The sequence below is a fragment of the Artibeus jamaicensis genome, unplaced genomic scaffold (genome assembly GCF_021234435.1).
Source record: "Artibeus jamaicensis isolate MK-2021 breed Jamaican fruit bat unplaced genomic scaffold, CSHL_Jam_final contig_1998, whole genome shotgun sequence".
NCBI lineage: Eukaryota > Metazoa > Chordata > Mammalia > Chiroptera > Phyllostomidae > Artibeus > Artibeus jamaicensis.
Genome location: NW_026521407.1, coordinates 18,136,041 through 18,153,855, shown reverse-complemented (window position 1 = coordinate 18,153,855; position 17,815 = coordinate 18,136,041). Strand labels below are relative to the sequence as shown.

General features: G+C 50.8%; 1 protein-coding gene across 3 annotated transcripts in view; it reads left to right on the top strand.

Moving 5' to 3' along the window:
• Positions 1 to 17,815, top strand: part of FAM20A (FAM20A golgi associated secretory pathway pseudokinase) — a 37,370-nt gene that overhangs the window by 13,441 nt on the left and 6,114 nt on the right. For 2 of the 3 annotated variants that reach the window (XR_005079974.2, XM_053655608.1), the window contains exons 2-11: positions 8,172 to 8,356; positions 9,067 to 9,117; positions 10,545 to 10,623; positions 11,705 to 11,797; positions 12,265 to 12,380; positions 12,770 to 12,950; positions 13,992 to 14,101; positions 14,911 to 14,992; positions 15,454 to 15,513; positions 16,722 to 17,009. Coding sequence is in view for 2 of the 3 variants with exons in the window: in XM_053655608.1 (XP_053511583.1) it covers positions 8,172 to 8,356; positions 9,067 to 9,117; positions 10,545 to 10,623; positions 11,705 to 11,797; positions 12,265 to 12,380; positions 12,770 to 12,950; positions 13,992 to 14,101; positions 14,911 to 14,992; positions 15,454 to 15,513; positions 16,722 to 16,986 (1,222 nt within the window). In the remaining variant the exon portion in view is untranslated. Of the gene's footprint in view, positions 1 to 8,171; positions 8,357 to 9,066; positions 9,118 to 10,544; positions 10,624 to 11,704; positions 11,798 to 12,264; positions 12,381 to 12,769; positions 12,951 to 13,991; positions 14,102 to 14,910; positions 14,993 to 15,453; positions 15,514 to 16,721; positions 17,696 to 17,815 lie in introns of those variants that run through there. The other variant, XM_053655615.1, reaches the window with a different exon arrangement.

The following is a 17,815-nucleotide window of genomic DNA, read 5'->3' as shown; positions in this document are numbered from 1 at the left end:
CGACAGGTGCTGTGGAAAGGAAGTTTTCAAATGTTCTCTGACTGCGGGATTTCTCAGAGCCCTTACTGCCATTAGGTAACTGTGACCCTCCAAGAGGGCCTGCCGTTTGCAGCTCTTTCCAAATTTATGTGCGTGCAACGAGTGATGTTTGTTAGTCATTTCTGGTGCTTTGCTCTAGGCCCAGGAATAGAATCTGGGCAACTTGGCCCGGCTAGAAGTCATTTGCTAGTGCCCTGCCTTGACTCTGAGGATGCCTTTAGTTAGGGATCATTCTTGCCTTCTCCTCCAGGGTGTCCACTTCACTTACGACTTCCAGCAATTGGTCCGGAAGTTGTTTTGAAGATGGAGAAGCAGGTGTCTCACTGAGATCATAGTCCCAGGTCCTCGAACGTCCCTCCCAGCTTGTGTTAGGCATCCAGCTCATTCTGTTAGGTCATCCCGTATGAACCAAGTGTGCAAAGGACAAATGTAGCCCTTTTGCTAAGACTGTGAAAAGAAACGATCACACTTTATCCCCAAGTCCCCAGCTGCACCGTAGCTAACGTCTTCTGTGATACCCTCCAAGTGTTTGACCTCTGTGTATAGTAATGCTCTCCCTGCCTGGATTAAGCCTCCTGGCTGCATTTTTGGGGCTGTTAGGACCCTCTCCCTGGGGTGGAGGCGGGGGAATGGAGCTCGGGAAGTCAGAGGGGAGCCTCCAGAGCTGCAGTGTGCAGAGGCAGAGGGTGACTCTATTTCTGCCTGGGGAAGTGAAATGAGGAGCAATTAGGGAGCTCACTGTGATGTCTGCCAGATGGCTTCAGCTCTGGCTCCCTAACGTTGTCTCACAGCTGCCGTGGGCTGCCCTCAGCCTCCAGGGCACAGATGTAAAAACGGATGAGGAGGTACATGAACAGAATGGACGACATCGGAGACATGCCCTTTGAGCTCATGGGATAGAGTGGCAGGGAGACTTGGTCAGCATTCTGTGGCCTGTTCATGATGAGCCACAGGATTCTGATGGTGAGTTAACCAGTCTGGGAAGGGTTAACTTCCCAGGGGGATAGTTGGTCATTTGTTCCACACAAGTCTGTAGTGAGTGCACGCACCCAGCAGGAGCTCAGTGCTTGGTCTCAGAAATCAAGTCCATCCACATGGTGAATGGAAAAAGCATTTCCAGAAGCCCATGTCCTCGCTGGCCTCAGTCATGGCCACTCAGTGCTGCTGTTCTGACATTCTCACACTCAGGAGAACCAAGAAGGTCCAGGAGATAAAGCCCCTACTTCCCTAAAATAAAGGGCCTGGAAGTGACATACAGGGGACTCAGTAGGTATTTCTGGGTTGTAAATTGCACGATTCCCAGGCATATTTTCCATGAAACTGATAAAGCTTCAGCCCAGGGTCTCTGCCTTCCTGCGGGTGCAGAGCACTGTCGGGTGGGGAGGGAAGCTGATAGGGAGAGCAGGCGAGGTATTTCCACATAAGTATGAAATCTCAGAAGAGAGGGACCAAAACCTTCAAGGCACTAGATGTAACTTGTTGACATCTTTTCTCAGTCTAAATAGTCATTCTCATGCCTCCGTTTGTATTTATAGTTTCGTACTTTGTTTCTGTAAAATGGTCCCCCCACTTGCCTAAGCACCAGGCCCTACTAAACCTTCTTGGTCACAGGAGGGAGAAGACATCACAAAGGAGGAACTTTCCGAACTTATCACCACCATGATAAAAACAACTCTGAGAAATATTCCTCCTGAAACAAATGTCAAGAGAAAGACTATTGAAACAGACAGGTGGATTGAACGGATGCACAGATTTCATTCAAGAGCCCATTCCCGTAGAAGTTCACTATAATGCGTTTTCAATTTTCTTTAGAACAGAGTGCTTTCAGACCAACGTTGTAAGTTCTGGTGACTAGGTGATGGGGGTCCGGTTCTCCTGGGACCCTCTGAGTCGCAGCTGCCCCGCTTCCTTGCCAGGCTTATCTGTAGCACCTGGCTGATTAATGCTGCACCTCAGGGGCTCTGTCCGCAGGATCCCAGAAGGGACTGGGGTACGGGTTGTCCCCGTCCACATGCTCTCAGCTCCCCACATCCCAGGAAGAAAACCCCAGGTCCCCACTCAGCCCACCAGGAGCAGCTGAAGTGCCCAGCTCCAGGCTCCTCACCCCGCCCCGCGCCAGCAGATGCCCCCGAGGCCAGGCCTGCCTGAACATTCGAGGACGATTTGTACTTAGTCTGTGTGTGGCGAGAGCGCAGACAGGCTTCGGCAGGATTTCAGGTCTCATTCCTGGACGATCCCAGACATGCCAAGGCACAGCAGTGGTGGCGTCTAACGCAACGGCGTGACGTGGGTGTTATGCCCTTGCTTCTGGGATGTTCCAGAGGGATTTGCTCTGGCATGAAAAGCTGGTCGTTTCTGGCTACCCACTGAAAACCTATCCTCCACCAGGTGTCTGGTCATCATAAACACTAATAATGAAGAGAGCCGCTGTTAATGGACACCCATGCTGTGGCTGGACATTACTACACTTCATCTCCCAACACAGTGAGGCAGCCGTCAGTATGCCCATTTTCCACGATAGGTAAACTGAGGCTCAGGGGGGGTTAAAGTACTTCTCTGAAGGCCATGTCCTGTCCTTGCTCTTCTCATTATGCATATTGAGCATAAGCATGTGTGTCGGATGCGGTGGCTGGCAGCACACATGTGTGTGTCAGTGGCACCTGGCCCAAGCCTCAAGATCATTCTAGGAGGAGGCAGGACCAGGCCTTGGTGACACAAAAGTCCGTGTCCTTTTCTGCTGCTGCACTTCTGATGAGTTCTCACTCAGCTTCGCAGTGCTTATTCACATCTGCTCACCTCGTTTCAGCAGGGGTGGAACTTTGTCATTGTCATCCCTGTCACCCAAAATAGGCCTCGTGTTCTGCTTTCGTGCTGTTTATTCTTTATTTGGGAGAGTCAGTAAGTGCTCCTGCTGGAGGTGGCGCTTGAGACAGCCCTTGAGGACTGAAGACTTAGAAACAGCCCGAGAAAAAGAGTGGGGTCGTCTAGAAAATGAACAAACTAGCTAAGAATTCTAACTCAGTCTGGAAATGAAGCAGGGGGCTAAGTAGGCCCTGAGTGATAAGGGCAGTTATTGAAAAAGCATCGACCCTGTTGACTCACAGGGGATCAGGAAGTGTTTTGGTTTGTTAGCTCCCCTTCAGGAAACTCCGCCCCTCCCCGCCCTCTTCCCCAGAATAGTTGTTTCTCTTTCTCCTGATTCTCTGTGTTGTGCTGGTTCGGGGTGAGGAACTTAGCTGAGGAACTTTGCATTCTTTCCATCAGACTCCCCAGAGAGTCCGGCCATCACAGAGCGTTAGCCTCGAAGTAGCCTTGGGAATAGAGCCTGTCAGACTGTTTTTTCCAATAAAAATACATGTTAATACTGTTTGTTTGTTTTTTAAATCTGGCAGGAGGCCTATTGACCTAGTCAACCATTCGCCCTTTCCCTGGATTCTCATAAAGCCCTAGGTCTGAAGCACTTTAAAATGTGTCACTTTAAATAATTATTTCAGTGACCCAAACCCTTCCCCACCCCAAGTGGGAAGGCCACAGAGGCCTCACTATCTTGGAAAACAAATCTCAGCATTTTAAAATGCTCCCAGACCCGAACAACAACAACAACAAAGTGTTGGCTCAAAAAGAAAACTCGGACATCAAAATGAATTAATATATGATTAAGTGTTTACAAAACAATGCGTCATTGTGGACTCACATTACTAGATACTTTATTTGGAACAATTCAAAATGATAAAAGGAAACTCACAAAAAGTGTAGCAAAAATATTGATTGTGGGGTGAATTTTAATATGTGTGATGTGATATGAGATGAAAGTCTCCCAGAGTAGAAATGCCCGGCAGCTACCAGGCCCTGGGACAGGCACCTAGAAGAAGTCCAGGACCAAAATGCTGCCAGGTATCCATCCATTCCTTCACATCAATCTATAAAACTGTGCCTCTTCCTCAAGACAACTGACTTCCACCCAGGACAGGAAACCCCAAGAAGAGGCAGCCCTCCTCTGTTACTTTATCCACACTGGCTGAGAAAGGGGTGGGAGAGGGGGAGAGGAAGGTGACGGACAGCTCAGTGGCACTTGGGCCTGAATTCCATGACCCCAGTCGGTATTCAGCACTTCCCAAGCTCCTCCACTAGGGGCAGTGCAGGGTGAAAAACGCCCTCCACCCCCAAGGGTCTAGATTCTTGGAGGTAGAGCCTGAGGGTGACCAAGTGAAATTTTCTTTGAGAATTAGAGTTTTATCTTAAAAATGATCGTGTATTCTGCTTTCTTCCCCATGACATGTCTGTTTAATAGAAAGGTGATTTAAAAAATTGTTGACCAGTAAGAAAACTGAACAGTCCAAGTATATCAGCCGTGTTTGTTTTGCTGTCTGCTCCATTGCAGACCTCCGGCGGCTGGGGGGCCTTGGTGGGGGGAAGATCACAGTGTGAGAAATGAGGATGTACAGGAACACCCACAGCCTGACTCTGTCATCAGCTTTACCTAGCCAGAGGGCATCAGGCCAGTTCTCCTTCTGTCTAGTCAGAAGGCTTCCGTCTTTTCCTCAACCATTCATTTGTTCAGCCTTGCCCTCTGACCCTCAGGTACATCTGCCCTTGCCTGTGTCTCCTAGTGCTCAGCCGGTCCCTCATCCAAGAGTACCCTCCACATCTCCTCTTCCATGCAGACACCACCCACAGAATGCAGCTGAAGTCCACCTTCTCCCACTGTAGTCTTCTTCTGACTGCTTTGTCATAGAACTATCTTTCCTTTCTCAAACACGCTAAGGTGTTTTCATCCAAACCACAGGTCTAGCAGTCGATTTACAACTGCCTTACATGTTGCTCTGATCATGTTGGAGACATACAACTTGTCTCCCAAGCTAGACTCCATGCCGCTCAACATCAGCAACATTGCTTTTTACTCTTTTCTTTTTACCCTGGCATAAACGGCTCCTGGGCAGGACAAACAGTAAGTGGATAATTAATTCTTCTTTTCTTATACAGCATATTAATTAGTCAAACTGGGCTTCCAGCTTTACTTAAGGATCCACACCTTCTATTTTTTTTTCATTCTCACCAGTTACCTTTACTCCCCTGTGTTCTGACTTCTTAGTTCAGAAAATATTGGGAAATAGAAGATAGAGACATTTTCATTCCAGTCAAGATGGCAGCACAGGCAGACATGGCTCACCTCTTCACACAACCACACCAAAATTACAACTAAAATATAGAATGACCATCACTCAGAACCATAAAAAATCGAGTTGAATGGAAGTCTAACAACGACAGAATTAAAGAAACCACATCCATTCCGACTGGTAGGAGAGGCACAGACATGGAACAGGCTGGTCCCTCACTCATGTGTGGTGGATAAAAATTCAAGTGGGATATCTCAGGAGCAAGGAGTCCCAGCCCTACACTGGGCCCCCCAGCCCAGGGTTCCCGTGCCAGGAAGATAAGTCCCCACAACTTTTGGTAGCAAATCAGCAGGGATTGAGTCAGTGGAAAAAACTTCTGGAGCCCCAAGCAGTTCCTCTTAAAGAACCCACACATGGACTCACCTATCCAGACTGACTCCCTTTGAGGTCCAGCACTGGGACAGCAGCTTGAAAGGCATCGCTGGTAAACAGGGAGAAACGGAAGTGTCTGGCATCAAGGCAACAGAGGCCATTGTCCCTTTTTTAAATCCTCCCCACACAGAGCCAACAAGCTGGTGCCATATCTGAGACTCCATCAACCTGGCTAACACTGACCTGCCTTGGAGATCCCCAAAGACTCTGCCCCACCCACATTATGGGCCCACCCAAGCTGCTTTTCCATATGAATGGCTGGTCTTGGCTCACGCTTCACAACTTTCTAAATCCTATCAAACAAGCAACAGCTGGCCTCAGTGAACCCCAGGTGCAGCACTAGCAGCATCCAGTCTAGATTCACAGCTTGGTTTCACGTGGTAATCTCCAAGCCCAGCACAAGTAGCAGCCATCTCAGATTGCTTTATAGCTCAGGCAGGGTGGCCCTGGGCAAAACACAGGTAGGGGCTGACCTTGGCCTGCACCACCTGGGAACCCTCGGGCCAGTGCACCCAGTTGTCGTGGCTACAGACCACGACAGAGTACCACCAACCCACCCCTGTACAGCTGATTCTCCACAGAGGGCAGATGTTGGTGGTCAGTGTTTACAGCCAATCCTTGCAGCTGACTGGCCTGGGTAAATCCCTCTCATTGACCTGCCAAGAGCAACCAAGGCTCAATTACAAGAGGATGATGTACTCAGCCCACACAAAGGTCACACCTTGAGTACCCATCTTGGGCGATAGGGGAGGCTGTTCTACTGGACCCTACAGGGCACGTACTATATTAGGACACACTACCAAAACACAGAGTCATAGCGGCTCTACCTAATACATAGAAACAAACACAGGAAGGCTGCCAAAATGAAGAGATAAAGAAACATGGCTCAAATGAAAGAACAGATCAAAACTCCAGAAAAAGAGGTAACAAAATGGAGATAAGCAATCATTCAGATGCAGAATCTATCAATTCAAAACACTGGTTATAAGGATGCTTAAGGAACTTAGTGAGGACCTCAAAAGCATAAAAGAGATCCAGTCAGAAAGGAAGCATACACTCATTGAAATAAAGAACGGTTTATAGGGAAACAACAGCAGAGTGGATAAAGTCAAGAATTAAATCATTGATATGGAAAATAAGGAAGCAAAAAAAAAACAATCAGAATGACAAGAAGAGTCTATGGCCATACCACCCTGAAGGCGCCCGATCTCGTCTGATCTCGGAAGCTAAGCAGGGTCGGGCCTGGTTAGTACTTGGATGGGAAACAGAATGACAAGAAAAAAAGAGAATACCCCCAAAATGAGGATAGTATAAGCAGCCTCTGGGACAACTTCAGGAGGTCCAACATTTGCACCCATAGGGGTGCCAGAAGGAGAAGAGAAAGAGCAAGAAATTGGAAATTTAATTGAAAAAATAATGAAAGGAAATGTCCCTAATTTGGTGAAGGAAATAGACATACAAGTACAGGAAGCACAGAGAATCCCAAACAAGATGGATACAAAGGGGCCCACTCCAAGACACATCATAATTAAATGCTAAAAGTTAAAGATAAAGAGAGAATCTGAAAAGCAGCAAGAGAAAAGAAGTTAGTTACCTACAGGGGAGTTCCCATAAGACTGCCAGGTGATTTCTCAAAAGAAACTTTGCTAGAAGGGATTAGCAAGAAAAATTTAAAGTCATGAAAAGCATGGAACTACAGCCAAGACTGCTCCACTCAGGAAAGACATCATTTAGAATTGAAGGGCAGATAAAGAGCTTCCCAGACAAGAAAAAACTAAAGGAGTTCATCATCACCAAACCATTATTATATGAACTGTTAAAGGGACTTATGTAAGAAAAAGAAGATCAAAACTATGGACGATAAATGGGAAAAAATACAACTCTATCAACAATGAAATGTAAAAAACAAACTAAGCAATCAAGAAGAACAGAGACAGAATCATGGATACAGAGACCGTTTTGATGGTTGTCAGATGGGAAGGGGTGTAGGGGAATGGGTGAAGAGGTGAGGGGATTAAGAAGTACAAAAAGGCAGTTACAGAACAGCAATGGGGATGTAAAGTACAGTATAGGAAATGGAGTAGCCAAGGAACTTACGTGCATGACCCATGAACATGAACAATGGTGTGGGGATTGCCTGAGGGAGTAGGGGTGCTGGGTGGAAGGGGGGAAGAGGGGAAAAAACAAGAAAACTGTAATAGCATAATCAATAAAATATAATTTTTTAACAAGATAGAGACTTTTTAATGGGAAAGTGCACAAAAACACTCAGGATCACTTCCCGAGATCCCAGATTATATGAGGTCCCTAATTCCACTTTTAAACATCTGCTCTTTTCCTGCACAAGATTTGTCACAGTTTGTATTAGGTATTTTTGTATTATGTATGGTATTGTAGTAATTGTTAGCCTGTTTCACTCCCTAGACTGTAAGCTCTCTGAGGGCCATGTGGCTGTTTTGCCACACAGGGTAGATGCTTAATGCTCTTGTTGAATGAATGAGAGTCCAGACGAGGTATTTCAGCAGGTCTTTGCATTCGTGTTCCTCCAGTTAAAAAAATAAGAAACCTCTCCCGCTCTTTCAGACGACACAAGATATACAGAGAGCAGCTGAACCTCACTTCCCTGGACCCCCCACTGCAGCTCCGACCCGAGGCCAGCTGGGTCCAGTTCCACCTGGGAATCAACCGCCACGGGCTGTACCCCCGGTCCAGTCCTCTCGTCAGCAAACTCCTCCAGGACATGAGCCACTTTCCCACAATCAGTGCAGGTGAGGTCCCCAGGATCACACAGGATGGACTGCCTGTCCCCTGAGAGGCTGAGTAAACCAGCTGGGCTCTAGAGTAAAATAGTAAAAGGTTGACTGTGACTCCTGATAGAGAAAGGAAAAGGAAGGGAAGGGGAGGGAAAGGGGGGGTGGGGGAAGGGAGAAAGGACTATAGACGTTGACCGCTCCCCTTCGAAAGAGCTCTTACAGCCACAGTCTTATCACAGCCCATAAGGAAGTGTCAGTCCGTGTAAGGTAAGATAACCAGCATCTCGCCAGAGCTTTTTTCAGCCGACAATTCTCTTATGCAGTGAGGTTATGGCGTGCACGTTGTCATTGCCACTTTACTGATGGGAAAACAGAGACTTGGAGGCTAAACAACTTGGCCAAGGCCAGCAGTGGAGCTGGGATTCAAACACAGGCCTGCCATCTCCCAGCCTGTGCAGTCAAGCACTGCGACATTTGAAGCGACCAGCATCAGGCCCCCAACCAGGTGCTGCGAGAGTGTCCACTGAAGGGCTAGCGAGCCTGGAGCCTTTAAGGCGAGAGATGGCAGCCAGCTGGGGCTGCAGGAGATCCCCTATTGAATGGGCAAGGAAGGGCCCAGGCTGCCTCACTGTGTCCCCACTAATGTCTGGGTCAGACCCCGGGGCCCCTGGTTGTTGGCCCCGCTAAACACAGCTGAACGTTCTTACTGCCCGTTTGCTCCACAGATTACAGCCAGGACGAGAAAGCCTTGCTTGGGGTGTGTGACTGTACTCAGAGTAAGTGACGTGGCCCTGCCTCCACCCAGCCCTCCACCACCACAGTTGTGTGAGCCCGGCACCGGGCAGCGGTGGGAAGGGCCCAGCGGGCCCACCTCCGTGGGGGTTCTGGTTGGGAGTGGCAGACTCTCTGCCTAATCTCTGAGAAGTCAGCAATTCTCCCCACCCACCCACACCACAGAAAAGTCCCTGCTGCTCAGTGTGTGGTCCGGGCAGCATCCTCACATTATCAAGGAGCTTGTTAGAAATGCAAGCTCCCGGTCCCCCTCTGACTTTCTGAATCAGAATCTGATGTTAACAAAGCCCTCAAGGGAGTGGACTGCATTTGCAGACTGAAGAAGCAGTTGTGCAAGTAGTGTATTCCAGCAGTAGTTGAACCACCAGTGGAGAAGGACGGTGAGTGGTTCTCAGGCCTGACAACATTTCAGAGTCTCCTGGCAAGTCTGCAAAGTGCAGAGGCCTGGCCTCCATCCCAGGTTTCGGTTCAGTTGCAAAGGGTGAGGCCTGGGCATCAGCCTTGTAAACCGTTCCCAGTGATTCTAACGCAGCTGAGGTCGAGATGCCCCTCTCTGGGGTCAATGATTAATAGAATCAAATGCAGGCATGAGATGCAGCACTGCCCCCTCCCAGGGTGTCATGAATTGGGCACAGTTGTGCCCGAGCACCACACAGCCCCCAGAGTGGCCAGGCCAGACCTGGGCCTCGAGGCCCCCAGACCAGCCACCACTGGCCACGAGCAGCCTCATCTGCTTACCTCAGTGGACCGAACACACACCAGACATTTCTCTGTGTGTCATGACGTGTTAAAGGTTTGAAAGACAGAGGTTTCTTTATCACCTGCCATTTGCCATTTTATAGAACATAGTGGTGAGTGAGACATCGTCGTGACCCTCACAGGGCTCCCAGTGGCACTGGGACAGGGTGGGCCAGTGAGGTGCCTGCAACACGACAGGTCGGGAGGCAACTTGCACTGGTCAGGGTCGTGTGAGGGCACCTTAGGTGCCTTGTGCCCGCAGCCCTGTCCCATCCCAGATGTACAGTCCTAAAGAGGAAGACATATGGATAAACTAGTCTAATAATGCAAGATAGCAGATGGCACACTCGGGAGCTAGAAGGCCCCATGAAGCTCGAGAGGAAGAAGTCGATTGTTAGGGAATCGTTCTCTGGGGTTTTCTGTGAGTGCCTGTCTGGGAAAAACCTATATTGTCGGCCCTTTTCCCATAGCAGCAGGGAAGATATTGTCTTGACCTTCTGGGCACACTCCCTTCAGCCTGATGCAATGGAATGTACGCTGCAGGCCTTCAAAAGCAGATTCTAGTCTTTAGAAAAAAAGAGATGAAATGGGTTGGGTTTATTGAACGACCAAAGGGCCAGGTACCGGAACTTTACCCCGGAAGCATAGTTAATTCCCCTTGTCCCCCTGACAGTTGTGAAACCCAGTGGGGTCCACCTCAAGCTGGTTCTGAGGTTCTCGGACTTCGGGAAGGCCATGTTCAAACCCATGAGGTAAGTGACTGCCTTCCTTGCCTCAGATGCAGCCTGGGCAGCCCTGGGGGAGTTTTGGTCCAAAGTCAGTGAATGATGAGGAGAGGCGGGTTCGACCCAGGCTGGACTTAACAAGTGGCCACACCTTTCAAAATAGAAGCCGGACTTGGGGCAACCCCTCACTGTGTTTACCAGGACTTAAAAATGCACATCGCTGTTTCCATGGCTGCTGCTGTTTGTTTTCAGCTTTCTGCAACATTATGTTTATTTATATTTAAGTTGCATTTGCAGCTGTGGTGTAATCTCAGACTGTAGATTACAAAATTATTCAAAGGTCGTCATCCTTCCATGTTTATTAGTGTTGAGGCCAGAAGCCTGGATGCCCTTCGTGACTGGAAGGACCTTCCTGATCAGACACACCCAGCCAGCCCACCATGCGCAGGCAGGCTGAAGCTTCTTAGGAATCTATTCGAGTTAAAAACGTATATAAATCCACATCCTCTACACCAGCCCCCTCCCTCAACCCTCTGGCTAGCTGACTCTCATGACCCAGCAAGGTGTCTCAGAGGGACGAGACAGTCCAGTTATTCCTCCCTATCACCCTAAGTCCCAGAACTCTCTGTCCTTCAAACCTCAGTCATGGAATTCCATCTTTAGGGCACTTTTGCTTTTATAAAGTCCTGTCTTGCACCCCACCTCCCTCAATCCTGAGCACCCGGGTCTTTCCTGTTCTGCTTTCACTAGCCAGTTCCCTCTCCTCTGTTTCTAGCTGCAGAAAGAAGGTCTGTATTTCTTCCCTCTCAACTACTGGGTTTTTTAATAGTCAGCCTCTGTCACCAAAAAGTTCTTAAGGAGACTTGGTACTGGGGGTGCCGACAAGGCAGCGTCTTGCAGGAAGCCTGGGTCCTCTTGCTGAGCAAGTCTGCTCTCCCGGGGAGCCACAGGCCAGGCTCGATTTGCCATCCATCAGCTACGTGTACAGTAGCATGCATTAAAATCATGAAAGTGCATTTTCCTTTCCCTCCGGTCCTGCTCATCAGTTGACTTCTCAGGCTCCCAGCTGAAGTCTGCGTCCAGGGCATGATTCCCTCCTTCTTTTCAGACAGCAGCGAGATGAAGAGACACCCGCGGATTTCTTCTATTTCATCGACTTTCAGAGACACAATGCTGAGATCGCGGCTTTCCACCTGGACAGGTAGGGTCTGGCCCATGGAGAGAGCCCTGACCGCGAGGGCCAACCTCAAGAAGGGAGACTGGGAAAGACACTGGGTGGGACCTCCCCGAAATGTCTTCCTTCTGGCTCTTTGACTCCTTCATGAACACCACCTGAGAGCCTTTCAGCCTCATCCTGAAGCCACTGAATCAGAGCCTGAATTTGAACGAGGTCTCCTGTGACTCATATGCACATTAAAATATGAGAAGCTCTAACCTAGAACACAGCTCGGATAGTGAAAGTTTTGCCCAGAGGCTTGATGGAATGAGGATTCCTCTTCCATCCCTTCCGCCACCCCTTTCAATGTAGGTTTGCCCTGGGCACCATCCTCTCAGCCCTGCGGGGACCCCCACAGCTGAGTGTGGTCAGAAATGCCAGTCCATTTTAATGGGCAACGATTGACCTCCCTGGCCATCCCTAAGATCTGAGCAGGGCTCTCTCTCTTTCAGGATTCTGGACTTCCGACGCGTGCCACCCACAGCAGGGAGGCTAATCAATGTCACCAAGGAAATCCTAGAGGTCACCAAGAACGAAATCCTGCAGAGCGTTTTCTTTGTCTCCCCAGGTAGAGTACTGGCCAAAGCCATCTTCCTGGGGAGGCGTATGCCACCGTCCAGCACTCCCACCCTGGTCCCCCTGAGCTTCACACAAGGGAAGCTGGGGATGGGAAAAGGTCATGCATGAGGTGCTAATGAGACCGGGCAGGCCCCTAATGACAGTGCCGACCTACCTGGAATCAGGCTTTATCTGGACAAAGAACACTGATCATAAGGACAGGAGGGAGTGGGGCTGGGCCCCACACGTTCTCTGCTCTGGGACATTAGAAAAGTGGTAGTCAGGATGCTCGGTTTAAGAGCATTCACCATCTGGAAAAGTTCAGGGGTCGCTTCCCTCCAGGTGGATTTCTTGGGGCAGGAAGCTGACCTGCCTCCTCTCCCCTACCCCATCCTCCAGCCAGCAACGTGTGCTTCTTCGCCAAGTGCCCCTACATGTGCAAGACTGAATACGCTGTCTGTGGCAACCCGCACCTGCTGGAGGGCTCCCTCTCCGCGTACCTGCCGTCCCTCAACCTGGCCCCCAGGCTGTCTGTGCCCAACCCCTGGATCCGCTCCTACACGCTGGCGGGGAAAGAGGAGTGAGTTGGCCCCCAGCCGCGTGGCCAGGCACATTGGTCCCTGAGAGTGACCACAGTCCTATGCCAAGGACCTGTGGCTAACCTGGCTTTTGGACCCCCAAAGCTACCTCAGTTTTCCTTTGCCTCTTTGCACATAGATCCTGGGACCAGCTGGCCTGTGTTTACTCTCCCCTTAGTTCATTTATTCAATTATAAAGAGCCTACTATGTACCCAACACTGGGTGCTGGGGGACACAGAAAGGAAAGATGCACAAGAAGCTCCGTGGTTGAGCTGGGGTCAGAGAAATAGCCCAATTCTGCGAACACGGCAACACCTGCTGTGATACAGAGAAGCACTGAGGGCCCACAGGAGACGCCTGGGCCCCCCGAGTAAGCCCGTGAAGCCCAGGACCCCATCGGCATATCCCAGAGCTTAGCGCACCCCTGGCACGTAGATACTCAGTTCATGTTAGCTGACTGAATGAATAGGTTCCTAGTGCTATTCATGAGGATGAGAAACCCAGAGAAGTGAAGTTCTGGAGGACGGGACAGATCCTACAGGACCCGAGAAGGCCAGGAGCCCACCCACTGGCAGGGGACACGGCCCGGGGAGGTGGGGCGGATCCAGGCAGAGGAGCGTGAGTGAGAGAGACAGAGAGTGGCTTGTAGGCTGCAAGGAATGTCTCAGGAGAGCTGTAGGGCCCAAGGCCCGGTGAGAGGAGCTGCAGAGAAAGCAGGTCAGGGACATGCAGCCAGGCTGCCCCCGGCTGCCCTGTCACCGCCCCTCTGGCATGTGGTACGCTGGCCATCGCTGTGGCACCCAGCACAGCGGATACTCAGGAAACATGTCCTCAAAGGAGCCAGAAAATTCTCACCGCATGGACTCCGCGGCCTCCCGTGTCTTTGCCCAGGGTCCACCCGAATGTACCCAGCTACCATCTGCATGCCTAGGGCAGGATTCCCAGGCAGGGGTTTCGGGGTGGGGGGGGACAGGTGTGAGGAGGGCCCCCAACACCTTGCCATCTTGGCTTTTCCAGCCCCAGGACTGGTTCTCCCCCTCAGGTGGGAGGTCAATCCTTTGTACTGCGACACCGTGAAGCAGATCTACCCATACAACAGCAGCAACCGGCTGCTCAACATCATCGACATGGCCATCTTCGACTTCCTCATCGGTAGGTCCCCTGCCTGGGTCTCTTGGCAGAATGGGCTCTGCTGTGGGTCTGGGATTCTCCCTGACCTGGGGCACATTGCAGCCTGGACCACGAGGACTGAATAACCCCACACCGCCCACAGCCACAGCAGTGGCGGAGGTCCCAGAGGACAGAAGTCAGCATGCTCCCCTCCTGAAAGGCAGAGACGTGAGCCAGCCAGGCCCGAGCGGGCCTCAGGTTTAGGCCTCAGGTTCGAAGTCATTGATTCCCTGGACCAAATGAGGGGAAACCAGGAAGGAAAGAGCAGAGCGCCCAGTGAATGGGGCAGTGGGTAGCCCTCGGGAAGGGGCAGCTCATCTGCCTTTGAGTCCCTTGGGGACCAGGGAAGACTAAGGGGACAGAGTTCTGAAGGTGGCCAGCACACACATGTGCAGATCTGAAGTCCCACGGCCCCCGGCCCCACTCACCGTCACGCCCTTTGGGAAGTTAACCTGTGTCTGCTTCCTACAAGCCTCAGTTGAGGAGCTCAGTTGAGCGAGGAAAGCCAACACTGACGCGGACTGTTTGAGTCCCAGGCCCTGGGGTTGGGGGAAACCGTGAAAGCCTTAGATTTGCAAAGTCCATACTAGGGCTTGTTGGCTTGCTTAGCTTCCTTCTCCCTCGACAACGCCCCTAATCACCCTGGGGAAATGACAGCCTGTGGCCCTGGGTTCAGACTCTTGTCCGAACTGCTAAAAGGCCTCCATGCCCTGGAGAGCAAACAGGAGGCCAGGAGCACCTGCCCCATAGCCTAGGGGCCTCATGGCCAATGTCTTCCTCCTCCTTTACAGGAAATATGGACCGTCACCATTATGAGATGTTCACCAAGTTTGGGGATGATGGGTTCCTTATTCACCTTGACAACGCCAGAGGGTAAATGTCGCACCACCCCCCCCACCCAGCTGTACCCCTCGCAGCTGCTCAGGGGAACCAGCCGCCCGAGAATGAGGAGCTCTGTGGTCACGTTCCCTGTATCCTTGCCCTACTTGTTTTTCTCTGTGTAAACTACCACTTGTGTCTCCTCAACCCCAAGAGCACTAGGGAAATAGATTGGACTTTTCCGTGGTTTTTTACTGGAGGCAGAGCAATGGCTGGTCCTCAGCGTCCGGCCCTCTGCAGTTGGTGAATGAGTGAATGGGTGATTGCTTGGTTTTAACACCTTTGGACAGAGAATTTTGTGACCTGATTGAGGACAGGGGCTGCAGGGGCAGCTGCCAGGATCCCTGGCATTTTACCCCAAGCTGTGCTTCAAAAAAGAGGCCGAGGGGGAGAAGAAAACCCATTCAGAAGGGAGGGGCTGCGTGCCACCCACAAACACCCGTGTCTTCTCCTAGGTTTGGACAACACTCCCGTGACGAAATCTCCATCCTCTCGCCACTCTCCCAGTGCTGCAGGTGAGCTCTCAGTTCATGGGCGGGTCACCACTGTGACACTCCATCCTGCTTGCAACCAAGTTCTGAGGCTCTTACTCAGTTTTCACTGCTTTAGAACATGGGTGGGTGGAGTGACAGGAATTACCACTGACGGAATTTTCCCCAAGGACAGCTGAGAGTCTTTCATCTTTCATCATGGGGATGAATTAGGATCTTAAAAGAAAAAAAAAAAAGGCTTTTCAATCACTAACTTGAATCTTTAGCCCACTCAGATAATAATCACCACTCCGGCAGAGCCTGTCTTGTATGTGACTAATCAGTCCTCTGCTTCGCCCGACGCTCACATAAGCTCATGAATGTCGCTACTTGATCACCAGCCAAGTAAAATTCTGACTCCAGTCCCACAAGCCCATGTCAGATTGAAAGAAGCACTGACACCTTTGGCCACCATTTCTCTGGAGGAGCTCTGACCTACTTCTGCACCTCCCTGGTCTTCCCAGGCTTGTGAGATTGTCCAGCTGCTCAGCCACAGTTAGAGCTCATTAGAAATCTGTGACTCACACTTAGCAGAATCATCTCATTCACTTTCCGCTGGAACTCAGAAGGAAGCCTGAACTTTCTGTATCCACTTTTGGGTGCATGCACAGGAGCTCCCCTCCCACCCCCCCCCAGCCCCGCCCCCCCCCCCAGGAGGGCAAGCCTTTTAGGACCAAGGCTGGACAATGAGGCTGCCTAGACATCCAAGTCCAAATCGGATTTCTGTGTGAACTCAAAATCCTCAGGTCAAGCCTGACCCCACCCCCTTTCACCCCTCTGGTTTGAGAATCTGGCACCGGAAAGTATAAAGTTGCCAAGGAGCAACTGGGAGGCTGTCGCCAGGTTTTTGAGGTGGCAAAACCTCTCGTAGCTTTACATTTCCTTGGAAAGCCACAATCACTTCGGACTTCCTTAGCGACGCCAGATGCTCACAGTGCAGCATTACTGGGTGGCATCCCAACCAGCAGAGTATAAGTGGCTCCGCAGGCCTTTGACCAAAAGGCCACTGGAAAAGGACTGCAGAATACTGGGTCATCTTTCAGTCATTCCTTTTGACCCAGTTTCCACGGAGATATGCTTAAGACATTCAGGGAGGGGCTCTCAGAGTACCAGCTACGATGGCTTCTTGTGGAGGAAGTTAGTTAACTTTCTTCACGTTTACTGATGTGGCCCCTATGACTCTGCCCTCCCAGGATAAAAAGGAAAACACTTCTGCACCTGCAGCTGCTGGCCCAAGCCGAGTACAGACTCAGCGACGTGATGCGGGAGTCACTGCTGGCGGACCAGCTCGCCCCCGTCCTCACAGAGCCCCACCTCCTCGCCCTGGACCGGAGACTCCAGATTATCCTGAGGACAGTGCAGGGCTGCGTGGAGGCCCACGGAGAGCATAGCGTCATAGTCAGTGGCCCGGCGGAACAGCTGGCCCCAGACTCTGGCAAGGCTAACGTGACAAGCTAGGGGCTGGGCACGTCCAGCTGCAGGTATTACCCCTGTAGCCAGCAGTGGACCCGAGTGAGGACCACTGCGTGCTCACGTGCCCCCTGGGGACGTGGCAGGTCTTGGGGCATGAGCTCGGGAAGCAGGTGGGGCATCGGGATGGTTCCGAAAGGGCAGAAGAAGTGGGCCTCGTCGGCCCTTCCTCCCTGGCACTTCTCCAGTGGACGGCCTTGGCTCCCTCTTGCTCAGGAAGCACAGCTTCGCCAAGGTCACAGGCCAGCTCCTGGGCCCACTGGGAAATTGGGATAAATCTGGGTACACGGCAGGCTTGAAAGGTTTGGAGACCTTGTTCCCAGAAGAGGGTACTCAGTGTTACAAATAAAATAAAAGGACACCCAGTGGACACCTAACTAAACCTCCAGATTCTTTGTACCTACAGGGGTAATTCCCAATCCTGATAAAGCATCTGGCATATCGCAAGCAAACAGAGAAATCTAAAACAACTAACTCTCAAATTGGTTCAAGGTAGACTTCACATTTTCCACTTACATTCTAGTCAGTGCGGCCCAACCTCAGGACGATAATCACTACCAACTGGTCCTCTGAAGTAATTTCTAAGAAATGTTATTACAAGAGGCAAAAGTAACAGGGATTTGCTCAGAATATCAGAAAAGGGATGTTTCAACCTCAAGACTATCTAAATATCAATTGAAATAATATCAAGTATGTCAAAATTAGCACCCAGTAACAAGGAAGAATTTTAATGAAAGGGAGTAAGGGTGGGATTGAAGGTGGGAAGCACAGACCCAGGCCCAGCAGCCACATGAGCCTGGACTGAGGCGGGGGAAAG